The 17,613-nt window shown below is 41.7% G+C and overlaps 1 protein-coding gene across 1 annotated transcript in view; it reads right to left on the bottom strand.

Moving 5' to 3' along the window:
- PRKG2 (protein kinase cGMP-dependent 2) overlaps positions 1 to 16,326 on the bottom strand; it is a 104,097-nt gene extending 87,771 nt beyond the window's left edge. The window contains exons 1-2 of the mRNA XM_030313603.1: positions 16,265 to 16,326; positions 5,879 to 6,352 (exon numbers count right to left, since the gene is read on the bottom strand). Coding sequence (XP_030169463.1) covers positions 5,879 to 6,339 — 461 coding nt within the window. The 5' untranslated portion in view covers positions 6,340 to 6,352; positions 16,265 to 16,326. The remainder of the gene's footprint in view (positions 1 to 5,878; positions 6,353 to 16,264) is intronic.
- Between the last annotated feature and the right edge of the window lie 1,287 nt (positions 16,327 to 17,613).

Genomic DNA, 17,613 nt, shown 5'->3' with positions numbered 1-17,613 from the left:
GACCTTGAGCAAATTGCTGAATGACTCTGAACTTTCATTTCATCTTCTTTGACGCAATGGAAAGGCAACACTCACCTCATTAGGCAAGTGTCCTACCTCCATGAGATAACATTGAGAAAACAACAGACATCTAGCAGTTAACCAGTAACGGTTTTCCTACTTCATCCTTGAGTAGGTAGGTCTGATTGGGGTGTCTAAATGCACACCATTTCTGTAGAACAGAACCTCTGTTTTCAAACATTCTGACAACTTTCATCAGATACATCACCCGGCTGCCATCACCCACAGCTTCTTGTTATCAGATCACCCCACAACTACACTTTTCTCTTCTTTCTTTCCTTACATAGGGAGTTTCATTTTCTGCTTTTCAGAAGACTCAAGTTAAGGCAATAGTATTTATAAGCATATGCACAAATTTTTTAACTATCCAACTGATTATTAAAAGTCTGTACATATGTTCTTTAAAATATTTAATAATCTATTGATGTGAAATCTAGACATGGAACTTCTGAAAAAGCAGCATCTAAGTTGCTATTTCGTGGAAGTAAAAAAAAAAAAGTTTCTTTCCCTTCCATAGGCAGCAAGATTTTCCTTTACTGCGAACTGAGAACAGGGCAGCACTTTCTGGAAGCATAATTTTCCGGGAGAAATAACAATAGCCAGAAGCAGTTTGTAATCATACAAAAAAAAAAAGCATTAGAAAAGCATCTATTTCTAATTATATATTTGAATTTTTACAAGGCTTCCCAACTAAAATGTAATTTTCATCTTGGAAAAGTGGTATAGAGGAGTCATTAGAACAGACTTGAGACAGCAGATGTTCTGGATTTGAATACTGGTTCTGATATTAAAAGCTGTGTAATCTTGGGCAAGTAATTAAACTTTGCATGTCCTAGTTTCCTCATGTATTGAACAGGGTGAAAATAATCATATCTATCGTATAGGTTTGTTGCGAGAATTAAATAATCCAGTATTTGTGAAGCATTCAGAATGGTGCCCAGCACATAATTAGTGATATAAAAATGGTATTATTAGTACTATTCTTAGTCATTCCATACAAACACTCCTGCCCAATAAAGGAGCTACATTTCTATACTGCACATTCAAATACTCAGCCCTGCTTTACAAAGGAAACACAAATAATAACAACCATACTCTTCCTCAATCCCTTGATGTAGATCTTATTTAAATGGATGACTCACTAGCATTTTCCACTTTTACCTATTCTGCTCCTGGGATGGGAGTGACAAATGAAACTAATTGTCCTTCCTAAAACTAGAGTCAACGTCTGAAGTCAGATGGCAAGTCTTTGTTTTATCTTTCCTTTTCAGGGAAGAACAATGGTTTCAAATGATAGTTTTTGCATTCTTAGCGAAAGGCAGTCATACTAGCAACTTGCCAGATGTCTCTGATTAATTTGCCTGTGTTCCACCAGACATTCAGCATGAGCTTGTAATTTTGCTCTGCCAATGCTGAAGTTTGCTAAACAATGTCTACATAAACAGAAAATTCAATTTCAGTGAAAGGCCTGACCTCTGAATACATGGTTGTCTTGGTACTCAAGGCAGGTCAGACATGGACAGAAATGCTATCTGAACTCTTCCTCACCCTCCTTTGCCAGTGACATTCAGTTCTGTCTTGAGAAGCACTGTACTCATTTGGGAACCCACTCATGCCCCCCCCAAGGATACCACAGTCTATGCTATCAGGTGGATCAAGTCCATTCCCTGTATCCTCTTCACACAGGCCCGAGCTCTGAGGATCCAGCACGTGGTGAATTGATGCAATGGATAAGTTCTGCTCAGCTATGCTTGGAAGAAGCCAGGAAGCACCATTGTTCTTCCCACCAAGCAGTGTGGCATGTCAAAATAAATCAGGCTGGTACCTAAACTGGCCTGACTTGAGGCCTTTGATTTTTGTGGGGAGTTCTAAGTACTAGGATTGTAAATGAAAATAACTGGTTTCAAGGTCAAGAATCTTGGATTCTAATCTTAGTTCTGCCACTTACCATGGCATAACCAGCAACTCTCCTGCACCTGCTTCCCCCCTTCTCCAAGAAAAGGGGTAGCGTGAAACAATCTCTAAGGTTCTTCCAGCTCTAAATCCTCTGCTGTTTACCATAATAAATTTAAATCAGAGATCAGAGCATTTGACATACTGGAGTGCTCTGACTCATCATGATTTATGATACTTCAATAAGGCTGAGTACCTGTTATAGAAACAGTCTATGTGCCCACATAATTGCATGCTTCAGAAGCTCAAAAATGGTCAGTAGGTACAAAGCCAAGTCACTACAAAAGACTATGATATACTGTTGGTTCAGTGCGGTTTAAGAGTGACCCTATTGTGCCCACTTCAATCTGACAGGCACATTCTCATTTTCTGTGGCCTTGCCCTAAAACTGAACACAGGTCCTGTGTTGTCTACATAGTTTTCCCAAACTTCTCTAGGTCATAATCCCCATCTCAGAAGATAGGAGTTCCAGTCAGAAACACATAATCTATTTCCAAAGAAGATATGCAAATGGCTAACAGACACAAGAAAAGACGCTCAACATCACTAATCATCAGAGAAATATAAATCAAAACCAAAATGAGATATCACCTCATACCAGTCAGAATGGCTATTATCAAAAAGACAATAAATAACAAGAGTTAGTGAGCATGCAGAGAAAAGGGAACCCCCAGACACTGTTCGTGGGAATGTAAATCAGTGCAACCACTATGGAAAACAGTACGGAGGTTCCTCAAACAATTAAAACAGAAATCCCTACAATCCAGTATTGCACGGCTGGGTATTTACCCAAAGGAAATGAAAACACTAATTTGAAAAGGTATGTACACCCTTATGTTTACTGTAGCATTATTTACAATAGCCAAGATTGGAAGCAACCCAAGTGTCCATCAATAGATGAATGAATAAAGAAGATGTGGAGTGTGTGTGTGTGTGTGTGTGTGTGTGCAGTGGAATATCAACCATAAAAAAGAATGAGATTTCGTCATTTGTGATAACATGGGTGGAAACTAGAGGGTATGGTACTAAGTAAAATAAGTCAACAGAAAGATAAATATCGTATAATTTCAGTTATATGTAGAACCTAAAATACAAAGCAGAACAAACAAACAAACTGAATAAGACCCACAAATACAAAGAACAAACTGGTAGTTAGTTGCCAGAAAGGAGGGGGCTGGGGGATGGGTGAAGGAGAGTGGGAAGTACAGGCTTCCAGTTATGGAATGTGTAAGTCGCAGGAATGAAAGGTACAGCATAGGGAATATAGTCAATGGTATTGTAATAGCATCGTATGGTGACAGATGGCAGCTACACTTGCGGTGAGCACGGCATTACTTGTAGAACCTGAGGCACAAACCAATCAATGAAAAAGAGTGATTCCCAAATTCTAATTAATTTTTCAATTCAGAAGCACAAGGCTCTATGAAAGTATATGTGGAATATGAGGGCAGGGATGATCTAGTCTGATCTCTTCAGGACTTAATCATTAAAAATCATTAGCCTATTTCTTCATCATGACCTCAATGTAGACTTGTACCCATCTGGCTTCCCTTTATGATGAGGGGAATCACTGCCAATGCTTATTCAAGAGCTCTAATATCTTCCCTCCCTTGTCCCTCTCACTAAGATAGGTGGTTGTACTTAACTACTGATTTTCTTTTCTAGAAATTGTACCTAACTACTGATTTTCTTTTCCTGGTTATAATGGAGCTAATAAAGAAACACAAAGGAACATGTTTATATTGGATTGTTCAGTCACTTAACACTAGGAGAATGGTGTTCTGTCTCAAGATGGTCAAGTCTCTGGAACAAAATAATTGAACATGATTTTTGCTCAAGAGAAACCTGGTAGAGTATGTAGGGAGAAGGTCAAAGCAGATGATTGACTATCAAATTCTTTCATGCTTCTCTCAGATATACAATAACATTCCTATTTGAAAGATTTTTGTGGATAAATAATATATTGTGCTTAAACAGAAATAGCAATATAATACAATATAACGCACAATGTGTAATATCATATATATTACTATATATGCTTATATCTGTTATATCAACAGAGAACACTAGATGATATCCAATTTTTGAAGCACAAGTTTGTAACATTTATAATTTCTGAAATCACACCATTAAAAATAAATGTTACTTTTGCAAAGGGAATAGATAAGACCTTTCTAAACCAACTAATAATAAAACTGTTGACTTACAACAAATTCTTCTGAACTCTAACATTAATCAGATTTCTTTCAGCCACAGAGTATTATGATTAATAATCCAGCATGACTTGTTTCCTTAGCAAATATTTATTGATCACTCACTATGTGACTGTCAACAAATTGATGAATTAAACCTCCCTTTGTAATTCTGTTGTCAAAATTAATCATTTATTTGTTTAAGTCGGATGTTTTACGTTGATTTATATGACTCATGTTTATGAGTAAGTTAAAATTTGTTTTAAATTCACAAATACTGCATTTTCCGAGAGAAATTCAGGCTCAGCCAAGACATTATCAAGGCACAAGATTTAATTTTATCTAATAAATATTCATTCACTTAAAAATAATGCAGGGGCGCCTGGGTGGCTCAGTTGGTTGAGCGTTCGACTTTGGCTCAGGTCGTGAACTCACTGATCATGAGTTCGAGCCCCTCATAGGGCTTTGCACTGACAGTTCAGAGCCTGGAGCCTGCTTTGGATCCTGTGTCTCCTTCTCTCTCTGTTGCTTCCCGCTCTCTCTCTCTCTCTCAAAAATAAATAAGTATTAAAAAAAATTAAAAAATAAAATAAAAATAATGCAGAAATGAGACCCTAACTTGGGATGTTTCTAGTTCATCTTTCCTGTTTAAGAAATTCAACCTTCAGTTAGAAAATGTACACATGCACGCACACTCATGCACACATACATGTGTGCACACACACGTGCAAGAATGCTATTATAAACTTTCATAAGTTCTTGTAAAAAATCTTTATTTTCAAACTTAATTCTAACTTTCCATTGTTCCCTCTCTCTGAAATGCCCTTTCCACCTCCTCTATGCTTTTTTCCCTCTTTCAGGTCCCAGATAAAAGTCACCTCCTCAGCCAGGCCTCCATGAGAATCCCAATTCTGTCTGCAGAAAAACTGCAGTTGAGAAGGAAGAGTTAAGTAAGAGATATTCAAGAACAGAAGTTGAAAAGAAAATTGGATGGTAATACTTTCCATTGATTTTCTCTCTCCCTAATCGCAGACACCCGCACTATCCTGTTGTTTTCCATCATATCATGTATCCCAATTAATAATTACACAGCATCTCCCTGTTTTTGTGTATACTGTCTATCTCCCCCCCGAGAAAGGCTCTGTGCCTATTACTCACTAATATACACTTAGCATCTAACACAGTGGCTGGCAGGTGGTAGTACTCAGCTTCACCTATGAGATGAATGAATGGACTCCTCCTCCTTGGAGGATCCAACTTACTCCTTCTTCATGACGCTGGCTGACTAAGTGCTAGCAAGCAGGTTTTGCTATACGTATTCATAGTTCACTGTGATTTGTGGACACCTTTAAATCCCCTCCTATAGACAGAGAGAAGGGGAGAATCCCTAAGACTACCTCTTCACTCCCCTAGGGTTTTCAAGATAATGGAAATGACTTTCATAAACTCAGCTCCTCAGTTATACGCACCACAAACCAAAGTCTGGCTAACACGCAATTCCTGATTTAAAGAAAAGTTTTGCTTATCCAAACCAAACCAAGTTTAGAAGTCCCTCTATCCCCAAATCTGAAAGGGTTATTATCTCTTTTCCACTGAGGCGGCCTAAAAAATATCACCCTAGTCTTTCATAATCTTAAAGCTACTGGAGTCAAAAGGGTGTGGGAACTTCTTACCTGGAGTCCTTTCTGACCCTTGCTTTCTCAAAAGAAAATTCAGGGGGTTTATTGAGGTCATAGGTTCGGGTGGTGGGTTCAGCAGACACCCCTGCTTTTGCTCCCCTCCTGCTATGGAGGGAGACCAATCCCGAGGCCTTCCGGTGGACCTCAAGAGGCACTTTATCTGGAGAGGCCTGAAGCGGGCTCCCTCCCTGCATATGCACCACATCCTGAAGCTTGTTCAGCTGGATGCACTTGCTCTGGAGCTCCTCCGTGAGCTCAGCAATGGCCACGGTCTGCTTCGACAGCTGTTCCCGCAGCTCCTTCAAATGGTATTCCCGCTCCTGGATCTCAGCATCCTTCCTCCTCAGCTCCCTCTCCAGCTCTGTCACCTTGCTCCGCAGCGCATGGGTGGTGAGGTTCCCGGAGTGGCCATCTGGATGCTTAGAATGTTTGGGTTTCACTGAACCATTTCCCATTTTGCTCAAGGACCTGAGAGAGGGCAGAGAACCGGCAATTACATAGTGGAACTTCACCACCCCACAGCCCCCACCACTCCTCATTCCGATCTGGTTCATAAATAGAAACACAGCGGCCATCATTATTTGATAAGCAATCAATTCCCTTTGCTTCCGGAAGCAAAGCTATTGACTGATTTCCCTGATCTCTCCATGAGTTGGCCTTGGATTCATTCTTCCCTGTCCCTTTGATGGCACAGGTGTCACACCTAAGCATTTTGCACAAGTGGCCTGAGTTACCTGCTGTTCTCTCTGGTCGTTCTCCTTGGACAGCTGTCAAAAGCATCACAACAAGACTGCAATTTGGAAGTCAGCATGGCAAAGATGCAACACAAATGAGCAGCCACAGAAGCAGAGGCTTGGAAATGTCACCGCTCTGTCAGCGCTCTGTGCAGCTACAGCGAGAAACTACGCCCGAGTTAGAAAGCAGCACATCTGCACTCCTCTGGAGAAGGAGACTGAGTCGATACTGCTTTATTAACACTTTGCTCCCGCTCTATGGACCGAGCATGTTTTGCATTTCGGATAGGGCTCGCTGTTAAAAAGTGCTGGGTGGCAGTTACTAGAAAGTAAAACAGAGGCATGCGGATTCTTTGACTTCTTTTACTTTATATCCTAAAGCCAAGGTTGTCCAAAATATGATGAGGTATGAGCGCAGAGCTCATTCTTTTCCTATTAAGAATATGCTCAGTGAAGTCCCCAAAATGGTCACTAATCCAGCAAATCTCAGAATGTGATACACAAATCAGGATCATCAGGGTGATTTTAGTTGACTCAGAATGTTTTGTTGTTGTTGTTGTTGTTTTTTAGTTCAAAGCTATGTGTTTATTTTAACATTCATTAGAAATATAAATAATTGCCCCCACAAAGTTGCGATTTCATTGACATTATTGCTTAAGTGAAAGATAAACTAGGCATTTAGATTTACTGAGTCAGTTCAATGAAAATTTCTTAAAAATCATCTACAGAGGGACGCCTGGGTGGCTCAGTCAGTTAAGCATCCAACTTTGGTGCAGGTCATGATCTCACAGTTTGCAGGTTGGAGCCCAGAGTGGGGCTCTATGCTGACAGCTCAGAGCCTGGAGCCTGCTTCGGATTCTGTGTCTCCCTGTGTCTCTGCCCCTTCCCCCGCTCACACCCTGTCTCTCTCTCTGTCTCTCTGTCTCTCTCTCTGTCTCTCTCTCTCTGACTCTTTCTCTCTCAAAAACAAATAAACCCTTTAAAAGTTCTTAAAAAATAATAAAAATAAAAATCATCTGCAGATACTAAGCAGACCTGAGCAAGACCACAAAAGAGAACTTGAAACGGTGAGTTTGGAAAATACTGCTTTGATTAATTACCATAAGGTTTAAGTCTTTTTAGGCTACCTATTTAAACTTCATACTTGTGCATGTGCAATTTTTGACAGCCTTAATCAAGAAGCATAATAACACTTGTAAACTAAGCTTAAATTACCTCTCATTATATAATATCCAAAGAGCTAGACGAAACTTTGTAGTTATATAAGCCACACATTCTTGCCCCTCTCTCCCTCCAAATTTCAAACTCAAGGAGAAATGAAATGCTTAGACTGATATTGCTAGCTCTCCCAGAATAGTCGTGATCTCTAAAACAATAAAGGCATACATGGAAAGATGTAAGATAGCCTCTAAGCCTCAAACAGATGCAACCAAGTAGCCAATGCATATCACCTAAGATGGATGGTACAAACAGAAAATAAATGTACTTGTAAAAGTAATCTTGCAATACCCAGATAGTCCTCATAGAATTCAGGTTCCAAGTAGTCATTAATAAACATTGGCCTCCAGAGAATTGCCTTACTATGTAGCAGAGATGTGGCAGGTTTAATCTCTAAGTTTCTCTTGACTTGGCAGCATTTATTATTCTTATACATTAAGAATATATAAAAAGGTTGAGGAGACTAGAATTCATAGTCGTGGCCCTGGACACCCCTGTATCCCAAATAAGCAATAAAGAAGATGTTAGATTGGGACCTAGGAATGAACTTGAATGAGATTCTGAATGACAGGCATGAGATGGGTGCCCCCAGAGGTTTCTTAAATTAATGTGTGCACAAGTTTTTAACACGCAGCAGTGAGCATCTTCCAGACATGCTTTTTGGGTCCATGGACAAGCATTCCTAACCACGGCAGGATGGAAGGAGGGGAATGGTCAGAGGAAAAGGAGCTGCTTTATAAAGAAAAATGAGCATAAAAACCTTCAAATGTAATATTAAACTAACTCAATCTTTTTTTTAAATTTTTTCAATGTTTATTTACTTTTGAGAGAGAAAGAGAAAGTGTGTGAGCTTGTGGAGGAGGGGGTCGGAGCTGTCAGCACAATGCCCCAAGTTGGGCTTATACCCATGAACCATGAGATCGTGACTTGAGCCGAAGTCGGACACTTAACTGACTAAATCACCCAGGCTCCCCAAACTAACTCAATCTTTATTCATAGAACAATTGTTTACTAAAGCCTAACTGTCATGTATTATATCAGGGGCATAACTCCATGAATTTGCAATAAATTTGACAGAGAAAACAGGGCTAGCATTCTAAACATGAAAAGCTTTAGAAACATTTTTGCTGTATGTATGGTGTTCAAAATATTCTGTCCTGATCCAATAATTTTACAAACCTGAAACACAATTAGGTAGGTGTTAAATTCTCCCCAAACACTAACCATTCTCTGGTTTTCATGAAGACAGTTTAGAAACTGTGTAAATCTTTCAAGCTATTTAGAATTCCAAAGAGGGGTGAAACGAGAGTACCTAGCTCATCTTTCAAGTAACTAATTTAAGATATATAAGTAAGTTCCCCAATGGCTCAACACTAAGTCTGATTTCTTACTTAGTTCACTCATTTAAATGTTCTTGTCCCTCAAGCCAAGACAAGTGTTTGGTTTCACAAAACCTAATTAGATTCATTCTGTTTCCTATATTCGTCACTAAGATAGGTAATCTATTTCTCAAAAATGTATTGCTAGCCACAAGGAGAATGTATTGCTGGCAACAGAAGCTGTTTCTCCATCGATCCAGAAACTGTGGGTTAATAGAGTCATTCTTAGAATCAGGGGGCAAGACATGATGTAAAAGGAAATGAGCCTGGAGACGAAGATCAGAATTTAACATAAGTAATGGAGTCAAGCCAGCCAGGGTAGGAAAACAATCTGCCCTTTCCCGGCTGCGTAGCCTTCTACAAATGCCTTAGAATCCTAGATTGGTTTTCCAATCTAGAAAGTCATACCCAGCTCATAGGATTATTATGAAGATTACGTTTGTTAGGTATCCTGTACAATATTTGGCACACAGCAGGCACCGGGGAGCTCTCACAGTGTGTGGCTGGAGACAAGGCATCGAGTGTCTTGGTGCAAGGAAACCTCCAGAAGAAATCATTGCTGGATGGGACAAAGTCTAGCATGCTGCATGCCTTCCAGACAAGAAGTCTTTAAAGATGCCAATTACTCCCTGGGGTTAGGGGAACCTAAACTCGACCTGGTTTATCTCTTCCATGAAGAAAAGAAGTCATTCTGGAATATCTTAGGGAAATCTACCCTGATAAGGGAAACTCCACCAAAACATGGAGACCAGAAAGCATCACAAATGACCCAGCCCAGGTTACAGGATTGCAAGGACTCCTCAAGCTTCATAATTCCCTCCTACTGTCCCTACCTGTTTTCACATATTGCAGTGTAATCCTGAAACCAAAGGGGCCTGCCTAACTGTTTTTGAAGACAATAAAAAAACATGACTCACTGTGAATGCAGTATTCTTCTGTACCCAGAAACAGGCAAGAGGAATAGAATGCATTGTGGCATTTGGCAGGAAGAGAGGAAACCTACATAATTTTTTTAATTATTATTACGTTAATGTGATAACTACTTCGGAAATGTCATTACGAGAAGTAACTAGAAAAGACACAGGAAAAGCAAAACCCTGAAGGCTCTTGCAGGTGGATTAACACCTGACAGCCAGCGTGGGAGGAATTAGGTTTTGTTGTCTGTTTTTCCTCCAGCTCTACAGTAGTTTGAAACCAAAATCTTGGCTCTGATCTAGATAATATCTATTTCTCTCTCTCCCCCATCTGGAGTCTGATATAAATACATATATCTGTAAATATGGGAGATGGTATAGTGCTGGCTAAAGTTACACAGCCAGAGTCTCAATCCGAGCATTTTCACTTAGTATATATATGCCCTTGGGCATGACGTGGGGCTCAAGTGTCAATAATAGAAGAGATAGACAGACACATAGAGCTACAGGCAGATACAATGACTATACATATCATTTAGACTTATTAGAGGGTCAAATGAGATAAACCATATCAAACATTGCTATTATTACTTGTTAACATTACCCAACAAAATAACTCAGTAGAAAAACTTATTGATCAAAGAGTACGTACTAAATAAACACAATATTATAGGAGAACAAAGTCAGTGGTGATACCTCCAGACTTTAAGACTTGTTATTAAGAAAGAGTGAAAGAAAGAAAGAAAGAAAGAAAGAAAGAAAGAAAGAAAGAAGTACTATAAAGCTTGCAGTAATCAAGACAGTGTGATATCAGTTAAAGAATAGACCAATAGGTTAATGGTACATACTAGAGCTCAGAAATAGACTCGGACAAATATAGTTAACTGACCTTTGACAAAGAACAAAAGTAGTTCAATGGGAAAAGGATGGTTTTTTAACAAATTGGACAACCACCCATACTCGTGTGCACACATTAATCTAGACAAGGACCTTACATCTTTCACAAAAATAATCCTCAAATATTTCAAAGACCTAAATGTAAAACACAAAACCATAAAACTGCTAGTAGACAATATAGGCAAAACTCTAAGTGGGCTTGGTGATGACTTTTTAGATAAAACACCAAAAGCACAATCCATGAAAGGAAAAAAATTATAAGGTGAACTTCATTAGCATTTAAAACATCTGCTCTGCAAAGACACTGTTGAGAGGATGCAATGACAAGCCACAGACTGGGAGGAAGCATTTGCAGAGCACATATCTAATAAAGGACAAGGATCCAAAATATACAAAGAACTCTTAGCACTCAACAATAAGAAAGCAAACAATCTAGTTGAAAAACGGGCAAAAATATACACAGATACCTCACCACAGAAGATACACACGTGGAAAGTAAGCATATGAAAAGGTGTTCAACGTTATATGTCATGAGAGAATCTCAAATTAAACCAACAGTAAGATGCCACTACACACTTATCAGAATGACCAAAATCCAAGCCCTGACAACACCAAATTCTGGGGATAACATGGAGCAGCAAGGATTCTCATTCATTGCTAATAAGAATGTGAAATCATAGTCACTTTAGAAGGCAGTTTGGGAGTTTCTTACAAAGCTAAATAATCAGATAATCCAGCAATCATGCTCCTTGGTGTTAAATTGACTGATATGGAAATGTATGTCCACACCAAAACCTGCACATAGATATTTATAGTAACTTTATCCGTAACTGTCACAACCTGGAAGCAATCAAGATGTCCTTCAATGAACAGACGGAAGGTATATCTAGATATACCGAACCATGGTATATCTAGACAATGGAATATTATTCAGGGCTGAAAAGTAGTAAGTATGAAGCCATGAAAAGACATGAAGGCACTTTAAATACATATTACTAAATGAAATTAGTCAATCTGAAAAATCTACATACTGCATGATTCCAACTATATGACATTCTGGAAAAGACAAAACTTAGAGACAGTAAAAAGATCAGTGATTGCAGGGACTTGGCGAGAGAGAGGGAGGAATGAATACGCGGAGTATGGGGGAATCTCAGGGTAGTGAAACTACTCTGTGTGATGCTGTAATGGTGGATACATGTCTTATACATTTGCCCAACCCCACTGAAGGTACAACACAAAGAATGAACCCTTTTGCAGACTAGGTACTTTAGTTAATAATCACGTATCAATTCTGGTTCATCAATTACAATAAATGTACTACATTGATATAAGATGTTAAGAATAGAGGATGGGGGGGCAGGGGAATATATGCAAACTGTACTTTTCACCTAATTTTTCTATAAACCTAAAACTGCTCTAAAAACTAAAGTCTATTAATTAAAAAAAAAAAAAGAACATGTATTAAGGAGTGAATGCAAAAAGGCTGACGGCATATCCAGGAAATAGCTGAAATGCATGACAGGAGAAAGAGAGTCATGAGAAATGAAAAGTCCGATGCAGGAATAAGATGCAGAAGAACTTCATATATCATGTGATGGTATCTGGATTTTAGTGGAGGTCAAGTGTTTTTCAAGTTATGTGGTCAGATGTGCCCTTGAGAAAAATAAAATAATTTTATTGGCTATAAATATAGAATGGAGTGAAAAGAGCATAGAGGAAGAGAAACAGTAAGAGGTTATTGCACCAACCCAAGTAAAAGGTGCTCAGGACAGGATAAGGCCATAGCCCCAACCCTATTCTAGTGTCTTGAACTTCTTGAACTCAAGATAAAAATGGATCATCTCCATGGTAGCCAGAAGAGAAAAACATGATCATCAGGGATTTGGTAAAAGTTGTGGCCATAGGTAAGGCTGCAATTTGCTTCCCTTTAATAAATAATGAAACACAGAATAGATTCTTTTCCAAGATAAGGGTACTTTACCCTGAAATCAGAGGAGTGAATTACACGGTCTTCTAAGTCTATATGAAACTGATGCATTTGGTGTTATCCTTAACTTTGTTTCAACAAAGTTCTTTTAGAAAATAATTAACCATCACTAAGTATGTAAATCCCTGCTTCTTCTCCCTGAAGGAAAGCACACAGAGCTGCCCTTGTGAGAACAGCTCAATTCTATCAATGCCACAATTAAAAGCATCTGCCCATCTGACCTTGTAACTGATGACCTGGGGCTCAGTTTTTAATCTACTGACATTTTTCTCTATCCACAACATATTAGTTTGGAGAGTAATCTTCCCTTGTCAGGCAGTCATATGAGCTACAGTTTCAGCTACTCCTGAGGTTGATTCTCTTCGAAGTGCCTCTCCACCCAACAGAATGTTCATAGTGAATTTTACAAATGCCACATATCCTATATGTTCACTGCCAAATGTGGTGGCGTTCCATTCAGCTATTTTGGGGTGCTGAAGTATCATATAGACAGGCCAAGACAGAGAAATGTAATTCTATATGGGTAGGTCAAGAGATTATAACTGATGGAATTTGAGTGGTGATAAGAAGAAAGAGAACGAAGATTTGGAAATTTCCATTGTGGCAACTGGGTAAGAGGTGATGTCATTAACCAAAATGAGGAGCATCTTGGAGGCCTAAGATAGTGAGTTTAACTTTGGACACACTCAGCTTTTTTTTTTTTTAATGTTTTTTTAACGTTTATTTATTTTTGAGACAGAGAGAGACAGAGCATGAATGGGGGAGGGGCAGAGAGAGAGGGAGACACAGAATCGGAAACAGGCTCCAGGCTCGGAGCTGTCAGCACAGAGCCCGACGCGGGGCTTGAACTCACGGACCGTGAGATCATGACCTGAGCTGAAGTCGTCTGCTTAACCGACTGAGCCACCCAGGCGCCCCTGGACACACTCAGTTTGAAGGACCCATGGAAACTTTGGTGTGGAGGAGTTCGGTAGACAGTAAGATATGAGGGACTAGAAACCCAGAAGGGGGGAGCTGAAAATATGTAGCAATCTTTGATACCTAAGTAGAGGCTGAAGCTGAAGTAGTGGATGAAAGGGCCCAGGAGACTGGCCATGAGGAGAGAAAGTGTCTAGGCCTATATGACATTTGAAAGAAAAACTAGAGATATGCTAAGAAGAAGCTATTGTTTTGGCAAAAGTGGAAAAGGGTGTGAGTGGATTCACGGTAAAATATGGCAAAGGTGGGAGGAATCCTGCAGGGGTTGAATCCCTCAATGTGGTGATTAAATGGGTGCACACAGAGGGAGGTTAAAAAAAAATAATCCCAATATTTTGATCTTAGAAGGCTTGGAGGAAGGCACTACTATTAACTCATTCATTCATTCAAAACTGAATAGAGCACCAACTATGGGCTGAGTACTGTGACACTGTCTTAATTCAGAGGAATGAGTGCACTTTATGAGACAGTAATCAGGCTGAATTTATACATGTTGAGTGCAAGGTGCCTGAATTTCATCAAGGTAGAAATGTGTAGCAGATAGTAGCAAAAAAAAAGAGCTCAAGGCAAGAGACTGCTTTACAGAGGTGAGAGGTTGAAGTCCCATTAGCAGATGAGATCACTAAGGGAGAAAAGAAAGGAACGCCTCTGTTATTCTATAAATACATCTAGAAAATACCTGTGGATATTATTTATAGAAGTGCAGGAGAAGCAAATAACAAAGACAGGGAAGGAATGCTAGTACAAGTAAGAGATCGAGGAGAAGTATCACAGAGGCCATGAAGATAAGGTTTTCAAGAGGTAAGCAGGCTGCGGTTCACATCCCACAGATACATCAAAACAAATTATACCAGAGGGAAAAGCACTGGATTTAGCCTTTCACACAAGAGTTGGGATAGAAAGCCAATGACAAAGGAGCTGACAAGAGCTAATGCTAAGAGTAGGGATTTCAAGATGGTATCTTGGTTCATGAAATGGATTTTTAGAACAGTGGAAACTTGAGAGTCTTTGTAAGCCTGGAATAATGAAGCAGTGAAGATAGATAGAGTAGGTGAAAACATAGAAGAGGAAATAATTGATAGGAAAACGGCCCAGAGGAAGCAAGACACTATGAGATCAAAAGATTTGGGCAACATCCAAGCAACATACGCCTTCACTGTGTGGTGAATTAGCCTCACTTGTAAGGATTCTGCAAGGATTCCAGAGGACTGGAGGTAACGATTTCACACGGAAGAGAGAGATCTCTGAGTACCATCGTTTCGTATATTTTATTCTCAGTTACACATTTCAGTAGGGAGGATGGCCTCTAATTCTCCAAAGAGAATTCTCCACCGTATTAGTTCATACTCTCCCGTGTCACACTAAACAGGACTGCTGGCAACAGATACTGTATTCTATGTGGGATGAGCACCTTGTCCTGTAGTTAAATAGAAACTTGCAAAGAAAAGAGACAATAATTTGTAAGGAACTGCGGGGGGGGGGGGGGGGGGACGCTGTATGCTGCTCTCTTCCTTTATAATAAAAAAGCCCCTAGGAACTTTGAGAACAAGGTGAAGATCAGGACACCAAGGCTCCTATCAGACCTTTCTACTTGTTAATTCTGCCCGAGTTGTTTCTTTCCAGTCTCATCTCTGGCCTCAACTGCCATGCGTTCGCACCCTAGTTCTTCAACTTGAACCCACTGCTTTCTCTCTCATCCCCTAAGTGGCTGGTTTATTGTTTTCTGTTTGTCTGCTCTTGTTTTTTCATCACTGGGAAATACAGAGCAAGCGATGTGAAAGCGCCTCACGGTGCTGGGAGTGCCACAGAACACCCACACAAGTTTACAAGGACTCATAAAGTCCTTGCCCGAGTACTTGTCTCCTAGCAGCTACCCAGGGCTAGGCGACGCTTGGAGCGCACGCCCGGACAGCAGCGCCTAGCCCCCCGCCCGGAGCGACAGTCTCCACCGCCGTTCTGCTCGGAGCTCAAGGCTTGACAACCCTGAGGAATCCCCACTGGAGCTGAGCTCTCCCCTGCCGCCCCCAGCCAAGCTTCTTAAAATCAAGTAGCCTTCCCTCGCCTCCGGGAGCTCACGGAAGGCTGCCACACCAAGCAAACGCAACGCGTGCACACGTCCACACACAAACAGCACATGCACGAGACCGGCGGGGTGTGGAACGGAAGCGCACAGCTCGCAGTGCACGCACGGCAGGCACACGCGCGCGCCCCGACCCCGTCCCCCGCCTGCGCTGTCCCGGGCGCCCAAACCTTCCGCCCGCGAACCTCACCAGACAGCCGGGTAACTTTCCAGGTGCGCAGCTTGTCACCTTGGCGCCGCCGCCCCTGCGTCTCCGCGTCGTCTCCCGCGCCTCCCTCCCCAGCCGCCTGCGGCGCTGGGCAGCTCAGCGAGCCCGGGCCGTGCGCAGGGCGCGCGGCGCGGGCCCGGGGCCGCCTCTGCCGCCGCTCGGGCTACGTGGGATCCGCGGGCGCGGGCGAGCGCGCTGCGGGCAGGAGCTGCGGCGGCTTGGGTGCTGCCGCCTGCCTCCTCCGCGGGGGCCGGTGCAGAGCAGACGCGCAAGGAGGGAGGGAAGGAGGGAGGAGAGGAGGAAGGGGAGGGGGGAGGGTCAGCCGGGGCTACTGCGTGGAAGAGCCGGGAGCCGGCTTCCCAAAAGGTGGGGTCACCCGCGCGCGCACCCACACCGGCCAGAACCTTTACTCCCGAGACAAGCTAGCGGCGGTAGCCGCAGTCTGCACTTTATACCCCATACCCTCCAGAGTGAGGCAACTTAAGTAGGGAGATATCATCGTGGTTGTAAAGCGTTTTTTATGTTGTTATTATTATTTCTATTTCAAGTGTGTGGGACGAGGGGAGAGGAAAGTTCAGGGACGTGTTCATCTTTTCCTTCCCCTCCCTCTCCTCCCACCCCTCTCTGGTCTGTTTTCCCGGCCAAGCTCCATCCCACCTCGCCTTCCCTCCCAGAGCGCAAACAGGCGCACGTATCCTGGACGGGCTCTCCTGGGTCACACCAATGCCCTTCTAGAAGACACGTGACCTCGGAGCAGCTTGGAGATGCGCTCTTCCGGGACTCTGGAGCCATAACTCGCATCCAGTTTGCCATGTCGCATGTTGCTGGGGGTCGTGGTTTGAATCGAGTTTTAAGGGGCAGAGATTATACCTTCGGAATCTGTAGGTCCTTTAGCAGGGATCACCCAGGCTGGTATGGGCTTTTGATTACATGGTTTTTTTTGTTTTGGGGGGTTCCCCACCCCCCAGGCTTGCATTATGGTTTTCTAAATATATATATACCGCATTATTTGCTGTGCTCTGGAGTTGTGAGATCTTCGTGTGGCTTTCCCCTTTCCTCCTGCCCCCAGAGGAATTTCACTGGCAAATCCACCGTGGACAAGGGCAGTTTCTGTGTTGAGGAATGGGAAGTACAGTGAGTTTTTATTCTTCACTGTGCCTCTAGAGAATGTCAGAACCCAACTCTCTTGGGTTTCAAACCACATGGCGGCGGTGGGACTCATGTAACACTGGCCTGCACTGGTACATATATAAACTTATATAGAAACGAGGCCGATGTAAAATATGTTGAATGGGACCATTAAATTTCAGAGGAGGAAGAATGTAGTCTTG

This window comes from Lynx canadensis, chromosome B1 (assembly GCF_007474595.2).
Source record: "Lynx canadensis isolate LIC74 chromosome B1, mLynCan4.pri.v2, whole genome shotgun sequence".
Classification (NCBI taxonomy): domain Eukaryota; kingdom Metazoa; phylum Chordata; class Mammalia; order Carnivora; family Felidae; genus Lynx; species Lynx canadensis.
The sequence above is the reverse complement of the archived record's forward strand: the minus strand, read 5'-3'. Positions and strand labels throughout refer to the sequence as shown.